This window comes from Cetorhinus maximus, chromosome 4 (assembly GCF_964194155.1).
Source record: "Cetorhinus maximus chromosome 4, sCetMax3.hap1.1, whole genome shotgun sequence".
Classification (NCBI taxonomy): domain Eukaryota; kingdom Metazoa; phylum Chordata; class Chondrichthyes; order Lamniformes; family Cetorhinidae; genus Cetorhinus; species Cetorhinus maximus.
The window spans coordinates 70,353,713-70,380,481 of NC_135882.1; the positions used below are offsets into that span (position 1 = coordinate 70,353,713).

At 44.0% G+C, this 26,769-nt stretch overlaps 1 protein-coding gene across 8 annotated transcripts in view; it reads right to left on the reverse strand.

Moving 5' to 3' along the window:
- Positions 1-3,246: 3,246 nt before the first annotated feature.
- LOC144679678 (hepatocyte nuclear factor 4-gamma-like) overlaps positions 3,247-26,769 on the reverse strand; it is a 190,545-nt gene continuing 167,022 nt past the window's right edge. For all 8 annotated transcript variants that reach the window (XM_078540286.1, XM_078540287.1, XM_078540285.1 and 5 more), the window contains 5 exons: positions 20,951-21,038; positions 20,716-20,868; positions 9,795-10,031; positions 6,903-7,022; positions 3,247-4,770 (listed from right to left, as the gene is read on the reverse strand). In XM_078540286.1, the coding sequence (XP_078396412.1) occupies positions 4,646-4,770; positions 6,903-7,022; positions 9,795-10,031; positions 20,716-20,868; positions 20,951-21,038 (723 nt within the window). In that variant the 3' untranslated portion in view covers positions 3,247-4,645. The remainder of the gene's footprint in view (positions 4,771-6,902; positions 7,023-9,794; positions 10,032-20,715; positions 20,869-20,950; positions 21,039-26,769) is intronic.

The following is a 26,769-nucleotide window of genomic DNA, read 5'->3' on the forward strand; positions in this document are numbered from 1 at the left end:
TAGACAGAGCTAAGCAATCCCACAACCAACGGATCAAATCTAAGCTCTGCAGTCCTTCCACATCCAGTCGTGAATGGTGGTGGACAATTAAACAACTCACTGGAGGAGGAGGCTCCACAAATATCCCCATCCTCAATGATGGAGGAGCCCAGCACAGCTGTGCAAAAGATAAGGCTGAAGCATTTGCAACAATCTTTAGCCAGAAGTGCCGGATGGATGATCCATCTCGGCTTCCTTCAGAGGTCCCCAGTATCATAGATGCCAGTCCCCAGTCAATTCGATTCACTCCACGTTATATCAAGAAACGGCTGAAGGCACTAAATACTGCAAAGGCTATGGGCCCTGACAATATTCCGGCAATAGTACTGAAGACTTGTGCTCCAGAACTTGCCGCGCCCCTAACCAAGCTGTTCCAGTACAACTACAACACTGGCATCTACCCGGCTATGTGGAAAATTGCCCAGGTATGTCCTGTACACAAAAAGCAGGACAAATCCAACCCGGCCAATTACCACCCCATCAGTCTGCTCTCGAGCATCAGTAATGGAAGGGGTCATCAACAGTGCTATCAAGCGGCACTTGCTTAGCAATAACCTGCTCACTGATGCCCAGTTTGGGTTCTGCCAGGTCCACTCAGCTCCTGACTTCATTACAGCCTTGGTTCAAACATGCACAAAAGAGCTGAACTCCCAAGGTGAGATAAGAGTGACTGCCCTTGACATCAAAGCAGCATTTGACTGAGTGTGGCATCAAGGAACTGTAGCAAAACTGGAATCAATGGGAATTGGGGGGAACCTCTCTTCTGGTTGGAGTCATATCTAGCACAAAGGAAGATGGTTGTGGTTGTTGGACGTCAGTCATCTCAGCTCCAGGACATCACTGCAAGAGTTCCTCAGGGTAGTGTCGTAGACTCAGCCATCTTCAGCTGCTTCATCAATGACCTTCCTTCCATCATAAGGTCAGAAGTGGGGATGTTCACTGATGATTGCATAATGTTCAGCACCATTCTCTATTTCTTAGATACTGAAGCAGTCCATGTCCAAATGTAGCAAGACATGGACAATATCCAGGCATGGGCTGACAAGTGGCAAGTAACATTCACGCCACACAAGTGCCAGGCAATGACCATCTCCAACAAGAGAGAATCCAACCGCCATCCCTTGATGTTGAATGGCATTACCATCACTGAATCCCCCACTATCAACATCCTGGGGTTACCATTGACAAGAAACTGAATTGGACTAGCCATATAAATACTGTGGCTACAAGAGCAGGTCAGAGGCTAAGAATCGTGTGACGAGTAACTCACTTCTTGACTCCACAAAGCCTGTCCACCAACTACAAGGCACAAGTCAGGAGTGTGATGGAATACTCTCCACTTGCCTGGATGAGTGCAGCCCCCACAACACTCAAGAAGCTGGACAGGACAACGCAGTCCGCTTGATTGGCACTACATCCACAAACATTCACTCCCTCCACCACCAATGCCCAGTAGCAGCAGTGTGTACCATCTACAAGATGCACTGCAAGAATTCACCAAGGCTCTGTAGACAGCACCTTCCAAACCCACGACCACTACCACCTATATGGTGGCAGATAGAAGGGAACCCCACCACCTGCAAGTTCCCCTTCAAGTCACTCACCATCTTGACTTGGAAATATATCGCTGTTCCTCACTGTTGCTGGGTCAAAATCCTGGAACTCCCTCCCTAACAGCACTGTGGGTGTACCTACACCACATGGACTGCAGCGGTTCAAGAAGGCAGCTCACCACCACCTTCTCAAGGGCAACAAGGGGTGGGCAATAAATGCTTGCCTAGCCAGCGAAGCCCACATCCCGTGAATGAATTTTAAAAAAATTATGAGCCAAGGAATTTCAAGGCTCATAAATAATTAGGAAGCTGCAGAAATTTTAAAATATAATCAAATATGAAGACTACTCTATTCAGTTGCAAAGGTGCAGGTATTACATTTTCTCAATGAGATCCAGGAGAACAGCTACAATGATCTTTAAAGGATCACAATACAGGTAGAAAAGGTATAAAAAGGCAAATGAGTTTCTGGCACTTTCACATTGGGATAGCGAATATAAAAGCAAGGCAGAGATGTTGAATTTGTACAAGACATTGGATTGGTCACAGTTGGACAATTATATGCAGTTCTATGCATCCTATTACAGGAGGAATAATGGAGCCAGGGAAAGAATACAGCAAAGTTCCACAAAATTTTATCAGAAATGAAAATGTATATTCATAAAGGAAGATTGGAAAAAGAAGGTATTTTTCACTGGAACAAAAAGGATTAAAGGGTGATTTAACAGATACTTTAAAAATTATGAAAGGCTTTGAGATGGTAAGTAGTGAAATATTGTTTCCATTTATTGGCATGGACTTTGGACTATCACCAAGAGAATGAAAGGGGAAGTTAGAAGAAATCCTTTCAGACAGGGAATTACTAGAAAATGGAATGCTTTGCCAGAATTAACTGCTGAAACATAATTTAAAAGAAAACTAAGTATTTAAAAATAATATAAATAAATATAGGGGAGTGGGAAGGAAAAAAGATGAGCTCACTGCTCCAACAGGCACGGGTGCAATGGGCTAAATGCCGCACAAACACATCACCCTAAGGTCCTCTTCAAGGCACACACAGTTTTGAATGGGACATATATTGCTGCTCCACTATCAACGCTGGGTCAAAATGCTGGAATTCCTACGCGCCGTCAGCATATGGATGACAGCCATTTATGAGACAGCTCAACAAACCCTTCCTCAGGACACATAGGTAAAGTGGTCTTACCAGCAATGTCTTACCACCAATAGCAGCAACGTACAAATTCAACATCTCTCCCTTGCTTTTATATTCATTATCCCAATGTGAGGAAGCCAGAAACTCAGAAACACAAACAAATAAAAAAATGGCTTCCTTCTATGCCGTCATTTTTACGATTCATTGGGAGAGACCATGTGAGGCAGTTAAAGGTATAGTCAGCTGTCAAAATGCAAACCGACATTCACACTCATCTGACATAACCTGTATAAAAATAAGTAGTATAATGACTATGGCAAATAATGATTAACATGATTGGTCTTTCATAAATTCTCTTTTCAAGGGAAATTTTGGATGGGCAATAAATGATGGCCTTGTCAGCAACTGCCACATCACAAGACCAAATTAAAAATAGGTGCAAAAGTCATAAGTAGTACTCAAAACCAGAGTTAGCTGATGTCAAATTATGCTTCATAATTCGAAAGGTATTGACATTTATTTGTATTTTTACATGTGGAGAACTCCAATTTTCTGAAAACGTAATAAGTACATGCAACGTACTGAACACTCATCTCACTTATACAATGCAATCCAATGTTTAAAAATTGTGAATACTTTACATTCCAGTATTGATTTTCTTCCAGAAATTGATAATTTTTGATTCATTCACAATAATTCATACAAAAATAATTTCATGTTTATAAAATAGATCATTGCATCAGAATAAATTACAATGATTATATAATTAGTCACTCTGTATGTACACACCAGGAAACAATTGTAAATGGGTTCACCCCATTTCCACAAGGTAGAAGAAAAGATGCATTCACGCAATTTAAGGCAGCTTTCTTTTCAGTCAAAAGCTATCAGAGCAAAATCTATTTACCAACAATATCTACAGATCAACATTAAAGCATTAAATGTTAAGCTTTGATATTACTCTGGAAGCTAATCTGATTTGAGATTACCACACATTTCATAAACAGGTACAGAATAGTACAGCAAGTATTCTGATATAAAGGAGTTGTGTTATTTTTCAGTAAAGCTCCCTCTTCTGGTCATGCAATGTGAAACCACGTGGTAAAGCCGGCAGTCACAATGCTGCTGCTAAGAGATATATCAGGGCTGATACTATAAGCTACAAATTTAAATGGCAAGACTCAAAACAGGAAAGAGTTTAAACACAGTTATATACAATGAAAAAAATATATCTGGTAATGTGATGTTGGCAATAATATTATACATCTGAGTTTCACAGTTGTGATATCATCAGTACCCTTGGTTGGGTTACAATCTTGTAAGACATTCGGTTACAATCTTGTAAGACATTCGGTCGTTTATCGGTTTTAATTCGTCGCCATCAATTTTCACTTACCTTAAAAAACTGAATTAAATCCAGTGTTAGAAGGCAAAATTTACAGCGTATACATAACCCAGTATGAAATAGTCTATTTATTCATTGTCACAGATCTAAATTACGGCTACATCAAAATGAAAAATAGTGAAACAACCAGCCAGATGTAAATTGATAAATCTAATCTATAATTTATAAAAATTATGCCATGAACTGTTGCTATTAACCAAGATTTTTTGACATTATACAAATAACTTTGACCAAATCCCTTTGAAATATTAACCTGAGATTGCAACTTGTGTTTAAGAGCAATACCTTTTTGCTCCTGTAATGGTAAACCCCACAAAAACAAGTGTTGGCAAAGTCAAGAATTAAACAGCCATTGATACAGACAGTACAAAATGACAGTGTTGCATTCCACCTGTGGCTTGATCCTGCTTGCAGTTCGATAACATAACTCAGGTTCCTGGTTTTGAAGTGTGCAGAAAGCACAAGCTGTCATTCTTAAAAATAAGTTTGGCATCACAAGCCTTTCTGCTTTGGTAATGGCACTTGTTGAGAAATAACTGAGAGGTTGTTTGAAGCAAGTTTATATTGTTCCTGTCCTGAACCTTGTGGAGGAGATGGTAGTGGGGTTTCTGGAGTAGCTGCAGAGAAATGCACACAAAATAAATGCTATGGTTGCAGTCATGGTGTTTTTAATGGCAAATATATGTCTAATGAGATAAGAAAACACAGAACACATGTTCTCTCACATACCACCTCTAAAACAGAATTAATACTTAAGTCATTTGTTAGTGAAGTGTTGTAATACTATACAGTGAAATGCTGTGCTTCCATCTCTGGAATATCAAAACTCCAGCTTTACTTAAGGCTTCCAGCATCTTTATTGTCTTCTTCATTTTTACTGTGCACAGCATCCCATCTGGTCCCTCACATCATGCTACAAAGTAATAAAGTTCTGATGGGCCCTGCCTTAACAGGCCATTTGCTTGTTTCTGCCCTGTGTTCTGGCATCCCACATTCTATTTTCCATAAACTGAGGTCATCCAATATACTGCTGCCAACGTCCTTACTTGCACTAAGTCACATTCACCTATCACCCTTGTGCTCGCTGACCTATACTGATTCCCAGTCAAGCAATGCCTCAATTTTAAATTTTTATCCCTTCTAAAATCACTTAATAACCCCACCAGTCCCACAGCCCTCCGAGGTATCTGCATTCATCTAATTCTAGTCTCTTGACTGTCCCTGATTTTAATTGTTCCATCAGTAGTGACTGTGCCTTCAGCAGCCTAGACCCTAAGCTCTGGAATTCCCTCCCTACACTTGGCTGCCTCTCTACCTTGCTTTCCTTCTTCATGACAGTCTTTAAAACCCACCTCTTTGATCAAGCTTTTGGCCATCAGCCCCAATTAAAAAAAATAAAGAAAATAAAACTGTAATGAAACATGTCCCCTCATGTGACTCTGTCACATGAGCAGGGACATGTTATTAATTAAGTTTTAAAATTTTTATTTTATCTTTAATTGCTTTAGAAAACCTCATCCTGCCCGTGAATAAGGTTTTCTAAAAAGTGCAAAGGCCATTTGGCCTTTTCGCCTGCTGTAAGGTTGGACGGACAGTGAAAAATTCAAGTTAATTGATAATTTAATGGCCTGAATAGATTATGGCCGGGATTTTCCAGTCCCATTGGCATCGGGCGTCATGGCGGGTGGGTGCTGGGGGGGAAACAATATGGAGAGAAGGCCAAAAAATTGGTTTTACACCGTAGTGAAATCAGTTTGTGATCATCCGCTCCACCGCCAATAACGAGCCATGTTTCCCACGTCAGGAATGTCATTTTAACACAGTTGCATCTAATTATAAGCCCTGCTCACCAGAATCATCCCCCCCCGTCAAATTTACCACCAATGCCAGTGTGACTTCAGAATGGTGTGTTCACGACTGCCTTTAAAAGGCGTGCACCTGGCAAACTGAACTTCGAGGGGAACTCGGAGGTGAATGCACACAACTTTGCACACTACCTGAGCATCGCCTGTAGGACATTAAGGATGAGGCCCTGCACATTTGGGGCGGCACAGGCAAGTCTCTTTTTCCCGGCTGGCTTTTAGTGGGGTGCTGGGGCAGGGGCTCCAGTGTGGGTCAGGCTGGTGGGTGGAGGAGGCGGGGGTCAAGGCAGTATAGGCAGACTGAAGGAAGTACTCAAGCACATGTCACGGTAGTGGGTGGAGAGGGTGGTGAGGGAAGTGGGCATGTGCTTGGAAAAGTGAGCATTATTCTGCAGCTGAGATTGTTCACCAGCAGCTCCATTGACATGCTTGAAGTCGGGCCTCTGAAGCTTTGCGGCCAGAGCAGGGGGTAGAGGACATTGCGTTAGGCTCCAATGGTGTCCAGGAGTCGTCTAGGGATGCATCACAGATTTGGGTCTTCTCGCCTTTTGGAGCGCTGTGCAGCAGTCCTGGGTTGGAAGCATTGAGAGGTGTGCGCGCAGCTGCACTTTAAACATGGTGCCTGGACTGAGGAAGTGGCAAGGTGACGGCTCGGCGGGTGATTGAGAGCCCACCTGCTATCGAAATGGCGTGTCTCCCAGAAATGCATGATTAATTTGGAGGGATTGGGACGATATGGCGTGAAAAGCTGCCATTGCAGCCGGTGGGTAAACGTCCTCCCTCCTACCCGCTACTGCACTTAGTGCAAACCTGGGACGTTCCGCCCTAAACCTATTTACAATTCTATATTAAAAACCCACACTCAGCTATGTGAAAAGAAAACATACACATTTGTTCACTGTGAACTGCTGCAGGCATTGAACTGATCAAAATTGTCTGGCCTGTCACTGGATCCTGGGCGACATGAGGGTGGACAGGGTGGTGAAGGTGCGATGGGTCACTCGTACCTACAAAGAAGGAAAAGAAAAGAACATTCTAAAATATGACCTGGATAAAATCATGCTTCTTGAAATAAATGCTTATAAACTAATATGAATAGATCCAAATTTTTGGTGAATACAACAATCCATCCTGGCAAAATGCATTGGATTTTTTTCTTAATTTATAATTGAAACATAGCAATTAAACAAAAATTTGAAGCAGTTAAAATTTTTATCTCGATATTCAGCTGTGTAAATATGCATTGTGTGTACTTTTGTCAACTGAACACTCATTAAAACTGGAAAGAACTGGTAAATGTTGCAGTCAAAGTACACGCAGTTGTACAAAAATGTGAGTTGATGCTGGGGCACTTTGTCAATGTGATTGGAAGACAATATGTAATTTTGGAACTATTCTTATTAACTAGTCAAATGAAACTTTCGCTTGAACTTTCTCTAAATAATAAAACAATGGTGAGCTGACGCAATCACTATGTGATGTTAATGATCAGTTGTGTTTACTTTATTTATGAAAGCAAAGTTATACAAATACCAGGATTACAGAATAATCATGCATACAATTTCAATGAATATATGGTTCTGTGAATATTACTATGTCAACCTGTTGTTTGACTGGTCTATGGGAAAGTTATACCGCCTTGGCACACCTGTCCTCAAGAGGACCTCACAGGGTTGAGATTGTGGAAGTGTGATTGAGCAGAAATTTCCTCCAATTAAATATTGGGAAAACTGATACTATTGTCTTCGGTCCCTGCCACAAAATCCGCTCCCTCACCACTGATTTCATCAATCTCACTGGCAACTGTCTGCACCTAAACCAGACTGCTCGCAACCTCTGTGTCTTATCTGACCCCAGATGAGCATTCAGCTAGATGTCTGCACCATCACCAAGACCACCTATTTCCACTTCTATAAAATCGCTTGTCTTTACCCCTGCCCCAGCTCTTCTGCTGCTGAAGCCCTCATCAATGCCTTTGTTACCTCCAGACTTGACTATTCTAATGCACATCTGGCCGGCCTCTCACGCTCTACCCGCTGTAAGCTTCAGGTTATCCAAAACTATGTTGCCAGTGTCTTAACTCACACCAAGGGCAGGATTTTACATACTGCGGGCGGGTGCGCACCCAACCTGATTGGGCGTAAAATAGTGCGTGATGAAGTCGGGCAAGCGCCCCAACATCATTGCGCGATATTTCGGTTGGCCGGCACATGCGAGTGTCAACAGTGTGCCTGCTGGCAATTAAGAGGCCTATTAAGGCCCTTAATCAATTCACTTAAACATATTTTTCGCTGCCTGTCCAACCTTACGGTTTGTGGGCGGGTGAATCGGCCAGGCAGCCTTTTGATTTTTTAGCAAACCTCATCCATGGGTGGGATGAGGTTTCCACAATTAAATAAAAAATAAATATAAATTTTTGGGCAGAATTTTTATTCTGTTCATATTATTGTGAGTTAGTCCCATGTTGGGACATTTTTCCAAGTTTTATAAATCTTTATTTTTGGTTTTAAAATTATTCAGCTCCCTGAGGCAGCTCTCTGCCTTCAGAGAGTTTTCAGTGTTCGCTCCCCAGCGCATGCGCAGACTTTTGCACTTGTACTCCTCCCGCCCCCACCCCGGCAACGCTGAGCCTTTCAGAGCGGCTTTCACACTGGCTGCCCGTTAATTGGCCAGCCAGTGTGAAATCGCGGTTGGCAGCTGATTGCGGGCGGCAGACCATTTCCCGGCCATTCCCGGGCCCTCCGCCCTGCCTACCCGACGACCCAAAAATCCTGCCCAAATGTTGTTCACCTGTGCTTATTGGCCTACACTGGATCACGGTTAAATAACACCCAACGTTAAAAGTTTGCATCCCTGTTTTGAAATCTCTCCATGGTCTGACATGGCCTGTTTCTGTAATCTCTTCCAGCCCTATCACCCCCCGCCACCCCAAGATATCTGTGCTTCTCTAATTACAGCCTCTTGAACATCCACAATTTTAATCGCTCCGCCATTGGTGGCTGTGCCTTCAGCAGCCTAGTCCCTATGTTTTGGAATCCCCTCCCTAAACTTCACCACCTCTCTAACTCTTTCCTTTTTTGAGGTATTCCTTTACACCTACTTCTTTGACCAAAATATTGGTCATTTGTAGGGCTCAGGGTTTTGTCTGTAATTTCTCACAAAGAAGTGCCAATTTTAAGAGTATCAAATTCGAGGAATCAAGTGAAGAAACGATGATTCATCACAGGAAATGAAGGTATTAGTAGAATATTTTACCTTGGCTACAACAAGAGGCTGTATACAGAATAGCATACAGAGGCATGGGAATGGGCTATCTTCCAATCTACTGTTCTTTAGGGAAAAGCTAATATTAAAAATGGGTGGTTGAAAAAGAATCGCTTAAGACCAATTAAGTACCTTTTGAAGTGTAGTCACTCATTTTGGTAGGAAAACATGGCAGCCAATTTATGCAGCCAACAATTTGGGTTACAATAAACATTAAAATTGACTGAAAAAGACAGTCTCGATGAGATATGTGGCAAGAATCCCTTTGAGATTTTCCCAAATGGCCACTGAGAATTCGGTGGAAACCTTGTTTACACGTCTCTCTGGGGTGTTCACCAATTTTCTGCCAAAGTTTGACTAGCTGATCAGGAGATCCCAGGAGGAACTCCCAGCAATAACATGGAGGTAAAAGATTAAAACAGGATAACATTGATGCCATTTTGAGTTTCACACTGGATTACTTTAAAAAAACTGTCTCGTACAATTGACTTGATTTGATATGAAATCACACATACCTCCTAACAGCATTTCTTGGAGCAAGTTGTCAATTTTAGCTAGCCCAAAAAGTTTGACAAATTGAATTTGTTCAATCATCTGCCAAGTTATACTTTGAAGAGTAGGCAACAACAGCAGCAGCTCTCCGAATCGCCCTCGGGAATCATACTGTCGATCATTAATGTAATCTTCCAAACTAACTTGCACTTGGTAACGCATATTCTTGATTTTTGATGGATTGTTCAAAGCCTTAGCATCTGCAGCAAAATAAAAACAAGATGAAATAAAATTTGGACACATATTTGTCACTAGGGGATAAAAAGGCTACAAACAACAGCATAGCACAAACTCAAGATAAAAGCAAAATACTGACGATGCTGCAAACCTGAAATAAAAACAGAAAATGCTGGAAAAACTCAGCAGGTGTCAAATGCAGTCAGGCCTGCTGAATTTATCCAGCACTTTCTGTTATCAAAACACAAACTCAAATGGGTGTCAAAGAAGTACAAAGTTACCCAATAGCAACTGACCTTTTATAGTGAGGGTTTGTTTAGTAAAATATAGTAGATGAAAAAAGAGTTTTATTGTACCACTAATCTCTGTGGATAATACAGGTGAATTTCCATTCAGTACAAGTAATAGGCAAAAGGTCTGGGCTGTATGCCCGTCTTTTCCTGAGATGTGCCACTCCCCCAGTGTCAAATGACTGAATCACAGCTAACGTTTCAAACTTAACACTGATCAGAGCATCTACAGCGTCGATTTTTTTGTGTTGTACCAAAGGACAATTTGTATCCACCTCAGCCTTAGAGAGCTTTTGCAAAGGAAAAGTTTTCAACTGAATGCATCTCCATAATATGTAATCACTACCACTATGTATGATGACACTTGATCATGTACCTGACAACTTGAACTTTTACTTCTGCTTATTTGCAGGTGAAGGTTCCACATTACAGGAGGGAACAATCCTCTTGGGAAGAAGCTTCACATCCCACCAAGCTTTCTCTTTGAAGAGGCCATACCCTAGATCACTGGGTGAGAGGGCCAGAGGAAGAGTTTGATGCTGAAGCTGGAGGGCATCTCCTTCCTCAGATTACTACCATCCTTAACATGCTTTTCCTACTCACATTGCTTTCTCTCTTATTGGTATTAGCTCATAGAATAAAGCACAAGACCATGGGCCAGGTCTTCCGAGCAGCGGCAATGATCGTTGGATTACCACTGCATTTGTAACTCACCCTGATTCGATACTGCTGCACATTTCTACCGGGCCCTTCACAGAAATGCACAGTGCAGCACCGCTCGGGGAACTCGGCTGGATTGCAGTAGAATCGGGGGAAGACAGGACATGCCCCCTTTTTATGGCATTATCTGCCGAATGATAAGTTTAAATATCTAGTCTGAATGTTAGCGAATGGGTGACTGGATGAGTGAGTGAATGGGTGAGTGAGTGGAATGGGTAGGTGGGTAAGTGGGTAGGGGGTAGATGGGTAAGGGAGTAGGTGGGTAAGGTGGTAATGTCAATGTCAGTGGAGGCGGTAGCATAGTAGTGATATCAATGGGCCAGTAATCCAGAATCTTAAGCTAAAGCCCTGGTGAAATGTGTTTAAATCCCACCACGGCAGCTGGGGGAATTTAAATTCAATTATTAAATCTGGGATTAAAAGCTAGTCTCCGTAATAGTGACCATGAACCCGCTGTTGTAAGAACCCATCTGGTTTGCTAATGTCCTTTAAGGAAGGAAATCTGCTGTCCTTACCTGGTCTGGTATGGCCTACATGTGACTCCAGACTCACAGCAATGTGATTGACTCTTAAATGCCCTCTGAAATGGCCTAGCAACCACTCAGTTGTAACAATCTGCTACAAAGCCTAAAAGGAATTAAACCAGGTACCGGAAATGACAAGGACACACACAGCCCTGTTGACCCTGCAAGCTCATCCTGACTAACATCTGCAGACTTGTGTCAAAACTGGGAGAGCTATCCATAGATGAGTCAAGCAACAGCCTGACATAGTCATGCTCACGGAGTGTCCCAGACACCACCATCGCATTTCTGGGTATGTCCAGTCCCACCAACAGGACAGACCCAGCAGAGGTGGCAGCACAGTGCTAGACAGTTGAGCATGAGTTGCCCTGGGAGTCCTCAACATTGACTCCAGACCCCATGAAGTCTCATGGCATCAGATCAAACATGGGCAAGGAAACCTCCTACTGATTACCATGTACTGCCACCCCCCTCCACCACCAACCACCACCCACATCACCCCCAACCTCAGCTGATGAATTAGTGCTCCTCTTTGTCGAAAACCACTTGGAGAAACGCTGAGGGTGGCAAAGCACAGAGTGTACTTTGGGTGAGGGACTTCAATGTCCATCACCAAGAGTGGATTGGTAGCATTACTACTGACCAAACTGGTCGAGTCATAAAGGACTTGGCTATTAGACTGGGGGAGAGTGGATTTTAGTAGAATAAGGCAGGATCTGGCCAAGGTAGACTGGGAACAGTTACTTGTGGGGAAATCTAGAGAGGAACAGTGGGGGGTGTTCAAAAAGGAAATGCTCAACATGTTCCCTCTAGGGTGATAGGAAGGAGTAACAAGCCCAGAGAACCATGGATGACCAGAGATATTGAAGTTATGATGAGAAGGAAAAGAGAGGCTTTTGGCAGGTACAGGGGAAGCAAATCAGCAGAGGCATTAGTGGAGTACAGACAGTGCAGGGTGGAGCTTAAGAAAGCAATTAGGAGAGCAAAGAGGGGACATGAGAAAGCTCTGGCTGGTAAAAGTAGGGAAAATCCCAAGATATTCTATAAGTATATCAATGGGAAGAGGATAACCAGGGAAAGAGTAGGGCCCATAAGCTGGGTGGAGCCAGAGGACATCGCTAGAGTGTTGAATGAATACTTCACGTCCATCTTCACCCAAGAGAATGAGGATGAAGGTATCGAACTCCGAGAGAGAGACTGCGAGGTTCTTAAGCAAATTGATATAGGGAGCGACAAGGTATTGGAGGTGTTGGCAGGCTTAAAAGTGGACAAATCTCCAGGTCTGGATGATTTGTGTCCCAGACTGCTGAGGGAGGCAAGGGAGGAGATCGCAGGGGCTCTGACACAAATTTTTAATTCCTCTCTGGCCATGGGGGAGGTGCCAGAGGACTGGAGAACAGCTAATGTCGTTCCCCTATTTAGGGTTGTATAGATAAGCCAGGGAACTACAGGTCAGTGAGCCTCACGTCAGTGGTAGGGAAACTATTGGAGAAATTTCTGAAGGAGAGTATCTATCTCCAGTTGGAGAGGCAAGGTTTGATCAGGGATAGTCAGCATGGCTTTGTCAAAGGGAGGTCATGCCTAACAAATTTGATTGAATTTTTTGAGGAGGTGACCAGGTGTGTAGTTGAGGGTTATGCAGTTGATGTAGTTTATATGGATTTCAGCAAAGCCTTTGACAAGGTCCCACATGGGAGACTTATAAAGAAGGCAAAGGCACATGGGATACAGGGTAATTTGATAAGGTGGATTCAAAATTGGCTTAGTTGTAGGAGGCAGAGGGTGATGACAGAAGGATGCTTTAGTGACTGGAAGCCAGTGTCCAGTGGCGTACCACAGGGATCTGTGCTGGGTCCCCTATTATTTGTCATTTATATAAATGACATAGTTGACTATGTGGGGGGTAGGATTAGTAAGTTTGCGGATGACACAAAGATTGGCCGGGTGGTTAACAGTGAGGTTGAGTGTCTTGGGCTACAGGAGGATATAGACGGGATGGTCAAATGGGCAGATAAGTGGCAGATGGAATTTAACCCTGAGAAGTGTGAGGTGATACAATTTGGAAGGAGTAATTTGACAAGGAAGTATGGCACTAGGAAGTTCTGAGGAACAAAGGGACCTTGGCATGTGTGTCCATAGATCTCTGAAGGTGGAAGGGCATATTAGTGGGGTGGTGAAAAAGGCATATGGGACACTTGCCTTTATCAATCGAGGCATAGATTACAAAAGTAGGGAGGTCATGTTGGATTTGTATAGAACCTTGGTGAGGCCACAGCTGGAGTACTGTGTGCAGTTCTGGTCGCCACATTATAGGAAGGATGTGATTGCACTGGAGGGGGTGCAGAGGAGATTCACCAGGATGTTGCCTGGGATGAAACATTTAAGTTACGAAGAGAGGTTGGATAGACTTGGGTTGTTTTCGTTGGAGCAGAGAAGACTGAGGGGCAACCTGATCGAGGTGTACAAGATTATGAGGGGCATGGACAGGGTGGATAGGGACCAGCTGTTCCCCTTAGTTGAAAAGTCAGTCACAAAGGGGCATAAGTTCAAGGTGAGGGGCAGGGGGTTTAGGGGGGATGTGAGGAAAAACTTTTTTACCTAGAGGGTGGTGACGATCTGGAATGCACTGCCTGGGAGGGTGGTGGAGGCGGGTTGCCTCACATCCTTTAAAAAGTACCTGGATGAGCACCTAGCATGTCATAACATTCAAGGCTATGGGCCAAGTGCTGGTAAATGGGATTAGGTAGGTAGGTCAGGCGTTTCTCATGTGTCGGTGCAGGCTCGATGGGCCGAAGGGCCTTTTCTGCACTGTGATTCTGTGATTCTGCAACAGGTGGTGAGGGAACCAATCCTCATCTAACCATGACAGTATTGGTAGGGGTGGCCACCGAAGTCCCATCTTCACACTGAGGATACCCTCCATTGCGTTGTGTGGCACTACCACCGTGCTAAACAGGATAGATTTTGAACAGATCAAGCAACTCAAGACTGGGTGAACATGAGGCGCTGTGGTCCATCAGCAGCAGCAGAATTGTACTCAACCACAAACTGTAAACTCATGGCCTGACATATCCCCCACTCTACCATTACCACCAAGCCAGAGGATCAACCCAGGTTCAATGAAGGGTGCAGAAGCGCATGCCAGGAGCAGCACTTTGTGATCTCTACTACCTAGAAGGGCAAGGGCCGCAGATGCATGGGAACATTACCACCTGCAAGTTCCCCTCCAAGTCACACATCATCCTGTCTTGGAACTATATTTCCATTCCTTCACTGTCACTGGGTCAAAATCTTGGAACTCCCCTCCTAACAGCACTGTGGCTATACCTACATCACATGGGCTGCAGCGGTTCAAGAAGGTGGCTCACCACCACCTTCTTAAGTGCAATTAGGGATGGGAAATAAATGCTGGCCTATCCAGTGATGCCTACATCCCGTGAACGAATAAAAATAAATGGTGAGGTGAGTAAGTGGCTAGGTGGGTGAAATGGATAGGTGGATAAGTAAGTAGGTGGGTGAGGTGGGTAAGTGGCTAGGTGGGTGAGGTGGATAGGTGGGTAAGTAAGTAGGTGGGTGAGGTTGGTAAGTGGGCAGGCGGGTGAGCTAGGTAGTTGAGTGAGGTAGGTAAGTTGGTAGGTGGGTAGATGGGTGAGGTGGATAGGTGTGTGAGGTGAGTATGTGTGCAAGGTGGGTAAGTGGGTAAGGTAGGTGAGGTGGGTAGTGGGCAGGTGGATGAAGTGGGTGGGTGGATGTGGCAGGTAGGGTGTGGAAATAACAGAGGTGGGTTTGGTGGGTTGATGGGTTTGTGGGTAGGTGTATGAGTGGGTTGGCAGGTTGGGTTGGGGTGTTAGTCGAGTGGTCATGAGAGTAATCAGGTGGCATGGAGGGGTAGTCAGGTCGGGTTGGGTTGGAGGGTAATCAGGTTCAGTCTGGAGGGGTAGTTGGGTGATTGGAAGAGGTTGTCTGGGGACCAGGGAGTGATGATGGGGAGGGGGGGGGGTGCAGTTGTGTAGTTCCTGAGACGTTAGACTAGGTTTTAATCTGTCTAACATTTCCTGGATAAAACACCAGGTAAGTACCGCAGAACTGTCCATAGTCTCCGGCTAACTCAAAGTCGGAGACTTTTGCACAGGGTCCCGAGGAGCAGAGAATTGCCCATCAGAAATTAAAACTTCCCGGGGAATTCCCACGTAAGTTCGCACGTCAGGACTTCCACAAGGTCCTGGTGCCCATCCTCAGTCATGTGTCCGGTCTCTGACAATCCGGAGACGGAAGATTTGGCCCCATTTGGCACAGTGTGTGATAAAATATACTTCAAATTTCAATAAGGACAACGTCTCTTTCCTTTGTAGCTCTGTGTTAGGAAGCCAATGGCCCTGAGCAGCCCAGCACTTACAGCACCTGTGGCATTCACTGCTACCACTGCAAGTATCAGCTCAGATTTATCCATCCAGCAAGATTTAGAAAACAAGGTGTAAGAGGGTTGATGCAGTGATCCACAGACACAAGTGAAGGAGAAGATTAAAATTAGAGTTAGGCCGGTTATGCACTTTTTCACACAGATCATGCAGAATCTGGAAGGAGCTGGAGAGGCTGAATGGCCTATTCATGTTTCTAATTGTTAGCAGGGAAGGAGCGGGGACTTGCTGCCTGAAGGGAAAACTGATATCTGTTCTTATCGGTTGACTCCATAAATTTGGGCGTCATGAGTCCTGCTTTTACAGGAAGAATGCTTTTTGAGCAAAGAACCTTACTACAGTCATTGGAGATTTACTAGCGCTCAGGGCCAACATGGAGATAGATTCACGGAACTGTACATCACCACAGACATTTGCAGCAGAATGCCCACTGGCAGAGGCCTTGATGTCAGTTGTAGCTCATGAATGTTCAGCCTTGAGCTGTGGAACATGTGTTCTCTTTCAGTTCCACAGGCTTGGGATCACATAGAGACAACTGCTTATCAGCATTTCACTGATCTCACTAATGCCATCAGGTCTATTTTCCTGCAATCAATATGGTGAGGCAACAACCGGTGGAAGGGGGTAGGTTAGTTCTGATGAAGGTGCTGCCTCCTTGTATAACAACACATTCACATGCTCACACCATCTCTTCAATGTGACAGAAACCATGCTGATCCCAGCATTCCCGACATGTGTCACAGGATTATGCACTTCAATGCAATTATGCTTAAAGGAAGTTATTTCTTGCGTATGGTGAGAAGTTCCAGCTGATTCGGGTCGAAATAAAGGCGCGTGACCTGAAAAAATGGTGGCAATGCCTTGCGGCTGGACGTCCCGCTTCTGTTTCTGGCATCGCCAATCTTCCCAAGAGCCAGGAGAGGACGGTCACACCGGCCTCCAAACCTACTCGCGCTCCTAAACAGGCCAATTAAAATAGCTAAGGGCTTGTTAAAAGCCCCACTCTGCAACCTTTAGCAATCTTCCTGGAGGTGGCTGGTGTTCAGGCCAACTTCAGGCAGACGAGGACATGTTGGGGTGGCGAGAAAAGTTTAAAACGCTAAGTGTACATACTTTTCACTGATTTAAGGGTTTATCCCTTTGGAATTAAAGTTGCAGTAGCCCATTACAGGTCGGAGGAGGAGCCAGCATTAAGAATTTTGCCAGTTCAGAGGGGTCATCACCCCCCAAGCATCACGTGGACGACAGAGCAGTGGTCAAGGCTGCTTGGACTCCACCTGAGCACTAAGAAGAGAGCAGCTGAAAATGGGTGCTGCACTCTTAGGGCAGAATTTTGCCCTTGGTGGGCGTGCGGGCCCCACTGGCTCGGCGGCGGGCGGACAGCCGACCCCCGCCACCGAAACGGGACCTGCTGCCGTTTTGAGTGGGCGGGCCAATTAAGGCCCGCCCAGCGGCCCTACCGACAGGAAGCGCTATGTGCTTCCTGTGCAGGGGTGGGGAGGGAATCCCCAACTGTCAAAGTGCGCTCTTTCGCGCATGCGAAAGTGCTGTCTCAGGGAGATTACTGACAGTCCAAAAAACTTTAAAAATTAAAAAATTATTAACATGTCCCCCTCATGTGACAATGTCACACGAGATGGGACATGTTAATAAATATCACATAAAATGTGTTAAAGTTTTAAAAAATGGACATGAAACCTCATCCCGCCAGTGAATGAGGTTTCATGCTTTATCAGGAACCCACTGGGGCTCCTGGCCTGCCCACCAGCCTAAGGTTGGACAGGCAGGTCTTTAATTATCGTAATTACTCTGTCAATGGCCTCAGTTGTCCATTGACAGGTCCGCGGGCGGACAGCTGATTTCGCTGTCCGCCTTCCTAAAAATTTAAAGTCAGGGGTTTCTCCCGACATCATCCCGCGTCATTTTCCCATCGGTGAGCGGGCCCTGCCCCCAAATTGCCGACAGGGAAAATTCAGGCCTTAGAAACTGAGGGCTGCACAGGAAGAGCAGAGCACTGGGCATCACGAGGCCAGGGGAGAGGGACGAGAAGCACAAAGGATAAAGTGACACTACCCTGAGCACAGGATCTACAGGCAGAGGCAAAGAGACTGGTAGATGACTGAGAACCAGTGCTGAAGGAGACTGCGGCTCTCTAGGCAGATGGTCATAGACATCTGTGCCCCTGTCAGTACGGACCTCTGTGGCATCTCACAGGTGTCTTAACACCAGCACATCATCCAGGTGACAATGCTCACTTCACCAAGGCTGGACAACACATCAGGTTCACAACTAGTGGGGCACTGCAAGCTAAGATAGCACAAGATCCGGTGCGTGGAACGGCTGGGTGGTGCCCTTCAATACCCTCCTTCAAGATGCTCCTTCATTGTGGTAGTCTGCTGCACTCTCCATAACATAGTCCTCCAGAGGGGCCCTGGAGGAGTAGGAGGTAAATTAGGAAGAGGAATTGGAGGTCGAAGGAGATGATGCTGAACAGAGAAGTGCCCCTACAGCATGACAAGGTGGCCTCCTCCTGCCACCCTCCAGGAGAGGGGCCTTCCTCCTCTCCCTTATGGGTGCCAGGCCTCCAACTGCTCTGTGACATCTCACTTACCTGTGGTGCAGGGGCAGGCTTTGGCACAAGCTCTGCCTCAGGAGAAGCAGCAGCCTTAGTGATGGCTGCCTTGGGTTTCTGAAACCTGCATCCATTCCTGCCCCCACTAGCTTTAATTGGAACAGAAAACCCCTCTCCATATCTATTCAGGGCTCACCATTGGGAAAATCCAAAGCTCATTCAGTTTCCCATGGAGGTGGGTTTCTGACACAAAAACAAACCCGGCTCCTTGTTTTCTGCATCCGTGGCAAAAATCCAGACCCACAAATGTCATCTCTGTCCCTCTGATGAAGTCATAAGTCTATTTTCCAGCTTGCTTAACTGTTATAATTATAGTTGTTTGGTAGTACAGAACTTGAGTGTTGCTGAAAGAAGAGACATGTCGAAGCTTTTTGCCTTGCACTCATCAGGACGCTTTGTAAGAATAACAATATAGGGGGAAGACAACAATTCATACAGTTGAAAAAACTGTTCTAGTAGTTACAATAGCTGTTTGTTGCTATTTTTCCAAGGGCTATCATTATCATTGTTAATGCGTAGCTGCTTTCCACACCTACAATTATCTCAGCAGGGTGTATTGAGTTCACAGTTTGATTAACAGCTCAAAGAGGTTATTAAAAGATTATCTGTCTTTGATGTGGAGTTATGAATACAAGGTTGTTTGTGTTTATAAGAGATTAAGTACTATAAGGGATTTATAAGTTTTTAATGAGCTTTCATGCATGGCAGTGTTGTTTTTTAAAGATAGTGAAGGCTCTGATAGATATTTAGACCTTTATTTTATTTCATCTCAACATGGCTCCTGAGACCTGCCCAAGGTGGATACTGGGTAAGATGTAATGGAGGGTGTAAGGGCAAAGGGTGGTGGGGGTGGGGGTATGGGTTGGCATAAAGACATGGGAGCAGGTGGGGAGGTGATGCGGTGTAAAGGGCATAAAATTTAAAGAAACAACTGGGAGAAGTCCCAGAGAACTGAGGTAGGCCTTTAAACAGCCTGCTTTGGCACTTGACATCCACTGTGACTACCTTTGATCTGAGTGGGCAGCTGCTAGGCCCAACTCCATCCTGCACTCACCTCCCTGGGGTGAAAATCGGGTCTGATGGGTCACTTTCTCTTGAGGTGAGTGCAACAGGCTGGGAAATTTTCCAACTCAAGCTACCTGCATCTGGAGTGAAAATCAGGCCCATTATGATGAGGGTCATTTTATAAAACCACAGTCTGAATATAGAACCTTGCTAGGTGGGAGCACATGTTTAGAATTCAGGGCCTGAATTTTACCTTTGGCGGGCACGCCCAATCGATTGGCCCAGGAGCGGTCGGGAAACAGGCTGCCAACCGCGATCGGCCCCCGGCCGCGATTTCAATTAGCGGCCAGCCAGCGTGAACTGCGCGCTGAAATGCTCAGTGCTGCTGGGGTGGGGCGGAAAGAGGGCGGGCAATGATATTTCCGCGGGTGTGGGTGAACACTGCGATAAAGCTCCCTGAAGGCAGACAGCTGCCTCAGGGAGGTGGAGACCTGAAAAAGCTAAAATAAAGCTTTTAAAAGCTGAAAAAAGTGTCCATGCATCATAATCAACTGCCTGAAAACATAGCTGATAAAAATTCTGTCCACGGAAATTTATTTAGTTTATTTCATCACACCCTTGGATGAGGTTTGATGAAAAATGCAAAGGCCACCTGGTTGATTTGCCCGCCCACCAACCGTAAAGTTGGACGGGTAACAAGAGATCGGAATCAATTGCGCCGTTAATGGGCTTAATTGCCCTCTTAATTGTTGGCGGGCGTGCTTCCGACTTTTGCACACGCCCACCAAGTGAAATATCACGCGAGTGCACGGTGGTGTCAGGACGCTTGCCCGATGTCTTCTCGCGCAATTTTACGCCCGATCAGATTGGGCGCCCGCCCGCCTGCAGGACGTAAAATGCTGCCCCAGGCGTGGAGACCACCTGTCTCAATTCCTATTGTGGGTTCTTGGTCAGTTTTGCAAAATTATTTCTGATGCCTGAAAAGAAACAGTTTCATTTTCAAAAGGTATTTCATTTTAAATTCAAACCTCAAATTCAGCAATTCAAAACTTGAAATGCCTAGTTGTCACAGTGATGTAATGCTAAATCTTCTTTTTGATGTGAAAATTAGTACTCACCTGGATCGAAGAAAACTATTGCTTTCAAACAGGCATATTCATTGTCATCGATCTGAATTTCTTGGAAAGGCTGCACCAACTCATCCAAAATCCTATTTGCCACGCGACTAATTTCCATTTCTGGACTGTTGCGGTGTATAGCATAATCATTCCCTGTTGAAAATAGCATGAGTGGTCAGTGCTGCATTTTTTTAAAATAAGAATTGCTCACTATATGAGTGTCAGGGAATTTTACCTAGTAATAGAACATCCTTGTACAACATGGATCGTTTTGCCACTCCAAGCAGTAAGTGTTCTCCAGCATGTGCTCTCAACAAAGCAACCTGATATATAAGATATACAAGGGAGTTAAAAACTACAGAATATGTAATTGATGAATAATTTCTAAGCCTATGTATTGACAATTGAAAACTGTACGTCCATACTTATTTAATCTAGGTTCTAAGTTTTGAACAGTTGTATTCTGTGACCACCCACCCCCAAAGTTGCAAACAACCAACCAACAAGCCAAAATTGCAGAGGCTCTCAAATTTGGGGTAGCTTTTCATCGGAACCAAATTAATATTTATGATGTTAGTTACTGTACTGCACAATAGGTTTAGTTAAGAACAATTACTTAAAAATGCATAATTAATGGCTCTTTCTTAATCTGTCTATAAATTTCCAGTGTCAGCAAAAGTTAGTATGCTTGTTTAGCAGCATTTAGCTCCCATAAATAACACTTCAATTTTAAAATGGTGCCAAACTGTATAGAGTGTGTGACAGGATATTGTAAATCAATGCAACCAGATGCTGGCTTTTAAATTCTAGTTAAGATCAGGTCCAGAACAAATTCTAAAGTTGAAATGACTCCAGTTGGGCAATTTATGGTTCATCTAAAAACATTTCAGTTTGGCCACCGAGGTTTTGATGGTCTGTACCCTTCTTTGAGGACATGGGCCCTCTTTATCCTTGCTGGGTCTCCTGCCCCAGATCATGTATTACCCAGAAGTGAAAGAATGAGGTAGATGGTCTGCCACTGTACCATTGCCTATGCCAACCTTGGTCAGGCATGAGAAATTGTGTGCTTCAAGAAAAATGACTGGTCTCCAATCAGCACCTCATTGAAACCTAAGCCTGAGACAGCAAAGGCAGTGGTGTAAGGATGTGTACTGCTTTTGTAAAAAGATTGCTGCATTCACATGAAGAGGCAGAGGATATTCCTTTGCATGGGAAAATCACAAATGCTCCTATCCTGATGTGGCAAATTGTTGGTGCCTTGTGTCTAGTGGAGGGTGTCAAATTCTTGGCAGACATTTTACTTTTGCAAATGGACATCCTCTAGTACTTATTTTTGCCAGGTTTCTGGTGGCAGGGTAACCTTTCATTGTCCCTGGTAGAGAGCTAGGAGATGATCTGTCCAGAGACCTGGTGATGGAGGAGAAGGCAGGTCAGGATCAATTCCCAGTTGTTGTAATGCATATTGATTTCACAGTGTTACAGGAGTGGGGCTGTGAGATACGTCTGTTTTCCAACGTAGTTTGGGATTTTGCACTGGTCAGTGGAATGACGTTATAAATATTCAATTGAAAATGGAATCCTTAAAAATCATGAATTTTCAGCACTAGTTACAACTTATCATTTTAAATGCACTGGTGATCAAAGTAATTTCAATTGGAGTTAAGTTAATGAGACCGCATTCCATCAATAGCCTTTAACTACCTTAAAATTACAGGCCACTTCCTGAGGTAACATCAGCTCACAGATGTTGTGCTATAGAAATGTTCTTCTTTATTTAAAGGTTTGATTGCTACAGTGGTCGGTTCAATTTTGAAACAGCTGCACATGCACTTTGCAGCAAGCATCTCTGGTTGACACTCAGGAGTGAGAACAATAGCTAACCTTTCCCCTATCTTGCCCAAGCACCCTAGCTCATTGTAACATTCCAACTGGGAACACGCCCAGCCTCATTAGTTAACGCAGGCACTGGCTTTCTGGCCTCTATGGCTCAGTGTCACACCACAGAGCACATTTACACATTGAGTTATCCATGGACTCACTGAAACGTTTTTTTTTAAAAAAGCTGACTTATCAGGCTGAATGCAGAATAAAACAATCAGTTTCTACTTAAAGGAAAGTGAAGGTATGCACTCATGGAGCATCTAATTACATTTCTCACAAACACCTCTGAGCACATCAACAATGTATATTTAAAGAGTGCCTTTAATACAAAGAAACATTATCTAACTGGTTGAATCTTGTTCCTGTAGCCCTAGTTCAGTTTACTATAAATTCAGGGTTCTTCAGTGCAGCCTTGGCAAACGGAGTGAAGACTTGGAGTTTGGTGAGTTGGGAGTTCGGTGAAGGGGGAGAAGGAGTTGTTCATTTCCTTTTTCTTTCTTTCTCACCCCATAGAAATTCATTCTTGCTCTACTACAGGGAAAGGAGCTAGCTGTTTGGTGAGTATCTGGTAAGTAGGTAAGTTCTATTCTCAGAATCACAGAATGCAGAAGAGGCCCTTCGGCCCATCGAGTCTGCACCGACATGTGAGAAACACCTGACCTACCTACCTAATCCCATTTACCAGTACTTGGCCCATAGCTTTGAATGTTATGACGTGCCAAGTGCTCATCCAGGTACTTTTTAAAGGATGTGAGGCAACCCGCCTCTACCACCCTCCCAGGCAGTGCATTCCAGATCATCACCACCCTCTGGGTAAAAAAGTTTTTCCTCACATTCCCCATAAACCTCCTGCCCCTCACCTTGAACTTGTATCCCCTCATGACTGACCTTTCAACTAAGGGGAACAGCTGCTCCCTATCTACCCTGTCCATGCCCCTCATAATCTTGTACACCTCGATCAGGTCGCCCCTCAGTCTTCTCTGCTCCAATGAAAACAACCCAAGTCAATCCAACCACTCTTCATAAATTAAATGTTTCACCCCAAGCAACATCCTGGTGAATCTCCTCTGCACCCCTTCCAGTGCAATCACATCCTTCCTATAAAGTGGCAACCAGAACTGCACACAGTACTCCAGCTGTGGCCTCACCAAGGTTCTATACAACTCCAACATGACCTCCCTACTTTTGTAAACTATTGATTGATACTCTATCCCTTAGGTTTAAAATAGTACACAATTTGGTGGTAAAGTTAATAAAATATATAAGAAAACAACATAAATAAATGATTAATATAATTAAATAATTATTTAAAACACATTAAGAATGGCAGGGCAAGTGATGTGTCAATGCTGCAGCATGTGGGAGCTCCTGAATAATGTTGTGATCAAGGGCAAACACATCTACAGTAAGTGTTTGTGGCTCGAGGAACTTCGGCTCAGAGTCATCGAGCTGGAGGCTGAGCTGCAGACTCTGCAACACATCAGGGATGGGGAAAATTACCTGGATGCTTTATACCAGGAGGCAGTCATACCACTTAGGATAGGGTCTTCTGATTTGGTCAGTGGCCAGGGACAGGAGAGTGTGACTAGAGTGAGGCAGGTAAGGGGACCCAGAGGGCAGGAGTGTGAGCCTCACCAATTGTCCAACAGGTTTGAGCATCTCTCAGCTTGTTTGGATGAGAGAAAGGGCTATAGGGTGGATGAGCAAACTGACCATGGCACCTTGGCACCGGATGCCATCCAAATGAGGGGAGCAAAAAGGAATGTATTGATAATAAGGGACGGTATAGTGAGGGGGATTGACACTGTTCTCTAGCAAAAAGCAAGAGTTCAGATAGCTTTGTTACCTGCCAAGTGTTAAGGTTTGGAACATCAGCTCAGGGCTGGAGAGGAACTTGCTGTGGGAGAAGGACGATCCAGTGGTCGTGGTCCATGTAGGTACCAACAAGATAGGCAGGATGAGGAAGGAGGCTCTGCATTGTCAGTATGACGAGCTAGGCACCAAATTAAGAAGCAGAACCTCAAAGGTTATAATTTTTGGATTATCTGAGCCACTTGCAAATTGGCATAGGACAAATAAGATTAGAGAAATGAACGTGTGGCTCAAAGATTGGTGTGGGAGAAGTGAGTTCCAGTTTGTGGGGCACTGACAGCAGTATTGGGGAAAGTGGGTGCCTGTACCATTGGGACTATCTACACTTGAACTGTGCTGGAGCTGGTGTCCTTGTGAGCCGCATAACTAGGGAAGTAGAGAGGGTTTTAAACTGAACAGTGGGGGCAAGGGATCAAATTTGGGAAGAAGTGATAAACCAAAGAGTAGAGACAAGGCAAGAGAGACAGGTATTAATATGGGAAATGATAAACAGACTGTGACAGGAAGGGACAGAGAGACAATTTTAAGAGTAAATCAGCAAATAAGGCTAGGTGCTACAAAAATAATAAAAGGACAAAAATAAAGGCTCTGTATCTAAATGCACATAGCATTCAAAACAGATGAACTGATAGCACAAATAGAAATAAATAAGTACGATCTGATAACCATTACAGAGACATGGCTACACGATGACATAGATTGGTATCTGAATATTGAAGGGTATGTGATATTTAGGAAGGACAGGAAGTTAGGAAAAGGTGGAGGGGTGACTGTTAATTAATGATGGTATTAGCACATTAGAGTGGGATGACCTAAGTTCAGGAAACCAGGATGTAGAAACGGTTTGGATTGAGATGAGGAATGATAAAGACAAGAAGTCACTTGTGGGAGCGGTGAATCGGCCTCCGAATTGTAACTACACAATAAGACAGAATGTAAAATAAGAGATAATGGGAGCTTGCCAGAAAGGTACAGCAATAACAATAAACATAATCTCCATATAGACTGGAAAAATCAGATGGACAAAGATAGTGTAGAAGACAAGTTCATCGAATGTTTGCTGGATAGCTTCTTAGAACAGCACATTCTGGAGCCAACCAGACAGCAGGCTATACTAGACCTGGTATTGAGCACCGAGATAGGATTAATTGATAACCTCCCAGTGAAGGCACCCCTAGGTAGCAGCGATCATAATATGTTTGAATTTTACATTCATTTTGAGGGAGAAAAGAGTGTGGCCAAAACTAGTATTTTGAACTTAAATAAGGGCAATTATGAAAGCATGAAAGAGATTAAGGTATATGTCAATAGAAGTTCAGTGGCAAGCGTTTAAAGAGATATTTCAGAATACATGGAATAGATACAGTCTAATGAGAAAGAAAAATTCCAAGGTTGGGGGGCCCACCATTCGTGGTTAGCTAAAAAAGTTAAAGACAGTATCAAATTTAAAGAAAAAGCATATAATTACACTAAGACAGGTGGCAGGTCAGAAGATTGGAAAGAATATAAAGAACAGCAAAGAATGACAAAAAGGTTAATGAGGAGGGAAATATTAGAGTATGAAAGAAAGCTAGCTAGTAATATAAAGATGGATAGTAAGAGTTTCTATAGATGTTTAAATAAGAAGAGTTAACAAAGTGAGTGTTGGTCCTATAGAGAGTGCGTCTGGGGAATTGATAATGGAAAGTAGGGAGATGGCGGATGAATTAAACAGGTATTTTGCTTCGGTCTTCACTACAGAGGACACAAATAAGATCCCGGAAATAGCTGTAAATCAGGAAATGGAAGGGAGGGAGGAACTCGGGGAAAATTACAATCACTGGGGAAGTGGTATTGAGCAAATTGCTGGAGCTGTGGGCTGACAAATAACCAGACTTCACCCTAAGGTCTTGAAAGAAGTGGCTAGTGAGATAGTTGATGTATTGATTTTAATTTTCCAAAATTCCCTAGGTTCAGGGAAGGTTCCATTAGATTGGAAAATAACAAATATAACTCCTTTATTCAAAAAGGGAGACAGAAAGCAGGAAATTATAGGCCAGTTAGCCTAACATCTATCATAGGGAAATGTTAGAAGCTATTATGAAAGATGTTATAGCAGGGCACTTAGAAAAATTCATGGCAATCAGGAAGAGTCAACACGGTTTTGTAAAAGGGAAATCATGTTTAACCAATTTATTGGAGTTCTTAGAAGGAGTCACGTGTGCTGTGGATAAAGGGGAACCGGTGGATGTACTATTCTTAGATTTCCAGAAGGCATTTGATAAAGCAATTCAGAGAAGGTTTACAAGGCTAATACCAGGG